General features: G+C 33.4%; 2 protein-coding genes across 2 annotated transcripts in view; one reads left to right on the forward strand and one right to left on the reverse strand.

The window, feature by feature from the left end:
* CBG22664 overlaps positions 1–550 on the forward strand; it is a gene marked incomplete at both ends in the record, with an annotated part of 18,403 nt that extends 17,853 nt beyond the window's left edge. The window contains 2 exons of the mRNA XM_045244977.1: positions 1–7; positions 451–550. The exon at positions 1–7 is cut by the window's left edge and continues 3,247 nt beyond it. Of these exons, the coding sequence (XP_045097631.1) occupies positions 1–7; positions 451–550 (107 nt within the window). The remainder of the gene's footprint in view (positions 8–450) is intronic.
* A 1,756-nt stretch (positions 551–2,306) lies between these two features.
* On the reverse strand, positions 2,307–4,436 carry CBG22665 (the record flags this gene model as incomplete). Its single annotated transcript, XM_002632765.2, has 3 exons — positions 2,307–2,588; positions 4,248–4,379; positions 4,431–4,436. 3 exons carry the CDS (start codon positions 4,434–4,436, stop codon positions 2,307–2,309), a joined length of 420 nt encoding a protein of 139 aa, XP_002632811.2.
* Positions 4,437–6,161: the final 1,725 nt, after the last annotated feature.

Below are 6,161 nucleotides of genomic sequence, written 5' to 3' on the forward strand. Positions count from 1 at the left end.
GGATCATGTTAGGCTATTTTTAGGGCATTTCAACATGCTGGCCTAACTTTTGCAAATTCGGTTTTTCTAGGCCACCATGTTAAAACGGCCTAGAAAACACATCAGGGTCATTTTTGAGCTGATATTCACCCAGTGAATTTTCTAGGTCATTTTACCATGATGGCCGAGAAAACTCAACTTGCAAAAGTTAGGCCATCACGTAAAAACGACCTAGAAAGTACACCAGGGTTATGTTAGGTCATTTTGCCATGGTGGCCTAACTTTTGCATGTTGGGTTTTTCTAGGCCACCACGTTAAAATGGCTTAGAAAGCCGTCCAGGTGAAAATTTAGCGATTTCTAGGCCGTTCACTATGATGGCCTAGATAACTCAGCTTGCAAGTTAGGCCATCTTCCATTTGACCAGTTCTTGAATCCCCTCTGATTGCTCATCTTAATTTCCTGATTTTCAGATCCGAAGAGGAAGAGATCAACAGTGTCAGCACGACAGTGCTGAATCCAGCACTCCGCCGTCAGAATCGCCGTCAGCAGAGTCCAGAGGGAGATTCCTAAATTTGACATCTTCAGAATCCTCCCCCCACGTCTTCTGATCTTCTGATTTCCCCCACCCATTCTAGCTTTCTCCAATCTGATCTGTTCCATTTTTTTCCAGCCATTTTTAGACCTTTTCCTAAAATTGGCTCATTTTTTGTTATACAATTTTTTGCGCCTCACAATTTTTAACCTGCCTCCCCGTTGAATTTTTTTCATTTTATTGTTAGTTTCATTGTTTTTAGAAATTCTTTTTGACCACGAATTGGAAACGATTTTTTGCATGGCCGTTCTAGAACTGTGACGTTTTGGAACTCCGATAAAAAACGTTCCAATTTGAAAAATACTATATACAATGTGTGTTGTTGTGTGTTGACTTTCTTCTTCTTTCAAATCATACAAATAAATCTGTTAAATGTTTTTTTTTTGAAAAATTAGGGACCTTGAAATTTCCAAACTCAAAAGAATCTCAAATTCTGAATCACAAAAGTTTCAGAAATTAAAAAAAAATTGAAACATTAAAAATCAAAATTTCAGCAAAGTGGAATTTCTGAAGTAATTTTTGAAAAATCCTGAAATTTTTCCAGAAATTTTTGGAAATTTGAATCAAATTTTCAACACAAATTGAGATGTTGTGAAAATAAAAAAACCTGAAATTCAAAAAAAAAGTCAAAAATTTCAGAAAAAAAAAGAAATTTCTAATTTATAAAAAAACAATTTGAGATGATTCTGTCCGCCAGTTTCTGATCCGTCCTTTCCAGTTTTGGCTTCTTCGGCTTCTTGTTTAAAAACGGCAAGGACATGTAGGAGGATGAGCAAGGTTGTTGTCATGATTAATGGTTCAGTGAGGACCAGATAACTTCTTTTATAGGGGTTTTGAGCCGAAGCCAACTCATCCAACTATTATGACATGCTTGAGGTCACCAAAAAAAGAAAAAAAAACAAAAAAATTTCAAAAAAAAATTTTGAAAAATCTTCGATGAACCCATGAGCATATTTGTGAATTTCTTGAATTGAAAAATCTTCGATGAACCCAGGAGCATATTTGTGAATTTCTTCAAAAATTAAATGTCTGTTTTTATTCTGGAAAATGCCTATTCATAACGAGAAACTCCCGAAAAAAATGTTTAAATTGCGTGAATTTTATTCCAGAGCCAGTTATGGCAGCTTAAAATAAAACAAAAAAAGTTTTGCAAAATTTTTGGGATCGGGAGAATCGAACCTACAACCTTCCTCCTCTGAACTTGCCATTTTACCACTTTACCACACTGCTAATTGAAATCTATTGTTTTAAAAGAAACACACTATTCCGTAAAAAAAATTTCACGAGAAATTGCTTAATCATAGGGAAACTTTTCTAGGTCATAACTCAGCTCACGTGAGCATTTTGCTGATTTTTTTTAACAGATTTGGAATCCTCATAAGCTCTTCTATCTGTTCCCAAAATTTCAAAAAAAAGTTAAACCTGCTCCCTCGAGTAACTCCCTTGTAAAAATTTTTTCAATTAAAAAACTCGAGTCAAAATTAAGAAAAAAACTGAAAATTCTGGAAAAAATTTCAGAAAAATCGAGGTTTTACCAAAATTTAAATTTTTCTGAAAATCGAAATTTCTCTGAAAATTTAAAAAAAACCAACCTTTCAGGAAAATTCAAAAAATTTCAAGAAAAAAACTCAAAAACCAACAATTTCCCATCTCAAATTCTTTATTACCAAAAAGCTTCAAAAACCCGAAAATCCAGATTTTTCACCTTAAAAAATACAAAATCTTATTTTAGTTCTAAACCGAATACGAGTTCCCATTAATAACCAAAGTGGAGACATTTGGCTTCTTCGTCAATGGTCCATTCAAAATTCCCGACAAATTAAAAGTCTGGCGTCCGAGATTGAATTGAGCCGAAAATTTGGTACGGTCCATTTTTTGGTCCGAAGTTTTGAGTTTGGTACTCGATTGAAGCTGTTTTGGGACAATTGGAAATTCTTCGGTTTCCGCTTTTTTGACGAGAGTCTTTGACACGGTTTTCATCGATTTTTGCTTCTTCTCGAGAGGTTGGAGGAGCATCTGGAAATAGACATTTTTTCCGAAAAATTTGAAATTTTCAGGTTTTAAAAAACAATGTATTTTTTCATAAAATTTTACTGTTTCGAAGCATTTTTATACTGAAATCTTTTCTTTGAAAACCAATCTTTCGACAATGAACATTTCGAAATTTCAAACTTCTGGTAAATAACCAAAAATGAGAAATTCGATTTTTTGGAAACCAGTCGATTTCCGCCGCCTGTCGGCGGCTACAATCTCCTGGCTTCACTAAAAATGTTTGAATCTCCGAATCGGAGAGAATCAGAAGACGAAGTTTTAGTTGATTGTGTCGTCAACTTTCATAAACTGGAGTGACAGTCTGCTTATGCGCCTTCGGGGTTAAACCTTCTGTCTCCCGCTTACAACACCCTTAACCGATTGTGTTTGGGCTTGGACAGATAAATCAGAAATGTAGATCGGAAATGTGTCTTAGTTGATACACGAACTGTTCAAAATTTCCAAATTTTTAGAACTAATAATTTATCTGAATTTCCGAATATCTTGAAATTCGACAACTTATAATTTTTTCAGAAGTTTCGAAATTCAGGAGTCCTGAATTTTCGGAACTGCGATTCTAGAACTCAAAGATTTTTCTATTAAAATACTTCATTTCAAAACTCATAATTTCTGAAATTTCGTATTTTCGAGTTTCCGTATTTCCGACTTTCTGAGATTCTACTTCACAAATTCCCAAAATTGAAAATTTTAACACGAATCAGATTTTCAGAATTTTCTCTAAAACACATTCCTGAATTTTTGATTCACAAAGTTTATGAATTTCCGAATTTTCTAAATTCCGAACTTGGGCTTTCTGATATTCTGAACTTCTGAGTTTCTGGTTTTTCTGGTTTTGTGCTTTCGAGATTTTGGATTTTCAAAATTTCGAGTGTTCTAACTTTCAAATTTTTCAAATTTTTCAAAATATTCCGAATATCTAAATTTTTATACTTCTGGATTTCCGAAACATTGGACATTTGAATTCTCTGATTTTCAAACTTCAAAATTTCCGAAGTTTCAAATCTCGGTATTTTCGAGTTCCCGTTTTTCCAATTTTCCGAATTTCTGAATTAGAATTTTAGAATTTCAGAGCGAAACCAAAATGTTTGAAGCATAGGAATGGTTAGAAATTTCGCATTTTCGAAAAAAAAATAATAAAATTTCGTGAATCAGAATCTCCGAAATTCAGGGAACACATAAGGGTCCCTTATGTGTTTTTTGAAAATTTCGAAACTAGTGAAATGACGTGCCCGTCGGGCATCCGAAATTCTGGAAAAAGCCCGGCCCGGCCCGGCCCGTTACAAGTATGGAATTTTATATTCTCATGAAAATGCTAACAAAGTCGGCTTTCTACCAATACATTGATTTTCATTTTTAAAAATGGTCAAAAATAAACTTTCTGAAACATTAACATTTTTTTTCAAAATTTCTTTGTGAAAGTTAGAATTTTTCAGGAAATTCAGATTTGAAAAGTTTTTTAATTTTAGAAAAAACATTTTTTTTTGGAAATCTTTCGTCGATCGAATTAACATTTTTTCCAAATGTTCAAGATCAAAGCCCCATGAAACAGAAAATGTTTACAAATTTTTTTAAACCTAACGAAACTCAAGAGTTACTTTCCAAATTCCAAAAAAAGCAACTCACTCTAACCGGTGGACAAGAAGTGGAAACAAATTCCATGGGTTTGAAAAGCAACGAACATTCCCCAGTTGTCGTTGTCGTCCCATCAGCTGTTGCGACGACAGATGACTCGATGGCAGAGGAGACAGGAGACATCTGAATATTTGGAAATTCAAATGGACTCTGTTTTTTTTTTGAAAAAGTTACCTCCATTTTCGGCTGATTTCCAGCTGAATAAGTAGCAGATGGGAACAGAGAATCCGGTTTGGGTTTCTTGTTTCCGCGGCATTTCCTGAATTTCAAATTTTGAAAATTCCATGAAATCTCTAATAGAGTTGCACCTCGTCCCTAAACTTTGAACTAATTTTCCTCGGTTCCAGTAAAAGGTATCAAAAAGTGGTGGTTAACTAACAAAATATAGAAAATTTTATGGTTAACATTTTATCAGTTGGCCATTTTTTGATATCTTTTACAGGAACTGAGAATAATTGGCTCAAAGTTAAAGGTCAAATTTCAAAAATTTTTGAAAAAAAAAGAAGGACTTACAAGTAACGAATATCGTCCAATGGCTCAATGGCCAACTTTTGAACGTGTTTACGATAGAGAGATTGAGTGGATTTCGACGATTTCGCAGTGGTTTGGGCAGAGCTTTCTTGGACAACCTTCAAATTTTTTTTAGAATTTCGCCCGATTCTTCGTTTCTGTCAGAAATTAGAAGTTTGGTGAAAAAAAAACTATTTTAGGGTTTTCAAATATGTTTTTCGGATAGAACACATTCTGAAAAACCAAAAAGCCAATGAAAATTTTTTGAAAAAATTAATTTTTGAATTTTTTCGAATTTCAAAATGTGTTCTATCAGAAAAGGCAAATTGAAAACCGGAAGAAGCAAAAAGTTGCAGTTTTGCGAAATTTCTCCAAAAACTGAAACATTGATTTTTTCGATACAAAATTTTTGGAAAACCAATGATGTCACATTAACACGTTTTCTAGGCCATGTATATAATATGGCCTAATTTTTGCGAGGAGAGTTTTTTCTTTCTAGGCCACCTAGTTTTATGGCTTAGAAATGACCAGATATTCCTTCGATGTATTTTCTAGGTCATTCAACATGATGACCTAACTTTTGCAAGTTGAGTTTTCAAGGTCATCATGATGAACGGCCTAGAAAACCACTAATTGAATATTAGATAATTTCTAGGCCATAAAAGCTGGTGGCCTAGAGAATCAAACTTGCAAAAATTAAGCCACCATTGTAAATGGCCTAGAAAACACACCAGGTGCATGTTGGACCATTTTTAAGCCATAAAAATTTGGTGACCTAAAAAAATCATGATAAGTTACTCTAATTTCAGTAGCGACCTTTCGAAAAACTCTCGAATTGCAAAAGGAATTTGACCTCAAAATTGTTGAAAGAGTAGTTTTTGAACTTTCAAAAAAAATGTTGAGAGACTTAAAGGAGACGAGACAGCAAAATTTTTTTTTCGTGTGTAATTTTTAAAAATATAACAGAAAAATCGAAACTGAAAATCTAAATTTTACTAACCAAGCTCTCCCACAGAACATTTCCGAACTGCAAATTAATTTTTGATCTACAGAAAAAAAGTTTGGCGCGATCACAATTGCAGGTCTAAAACCATAATTTCAGAATTCTTTTATCTGATTTTGTGGAGTTCCAAGATGATTCAAATGATTCTTAAAAAATTAATTAGTGTTTATAGATTCATGTATGGTCCTTTTCCGGAAGAAAAAATGTCAAAAATGGTCATTTTTGAAAGTTTTTTACAGAAAAAATCTATCTCCTCTTTCAGTTTTTGACATTTCTAGGAGTTCTATAGCTCAAAAAAAACCGCAATTATTTTCTCTACATTTTCTATGGATGAATTTTTAATTTGTCTGATAAAACTTTTTTTATAATCAAAAAACAACGCAGACATGCGA

Source organism: Caenorhabditis briggsae, assembly GCF_000004555.2.
Source record: "Caenorhabditis briggsae complete genome, chrIV, whole genome shotgun sequence".
Classification (NCBI taxonomy): domain Eukaryota; kingdom Metazoa; phylum Nematoda; class Chromadorea; order Rhabditida; family Rhabditidae; genus Caenorhabditis; species Caenorhabditis briggsae.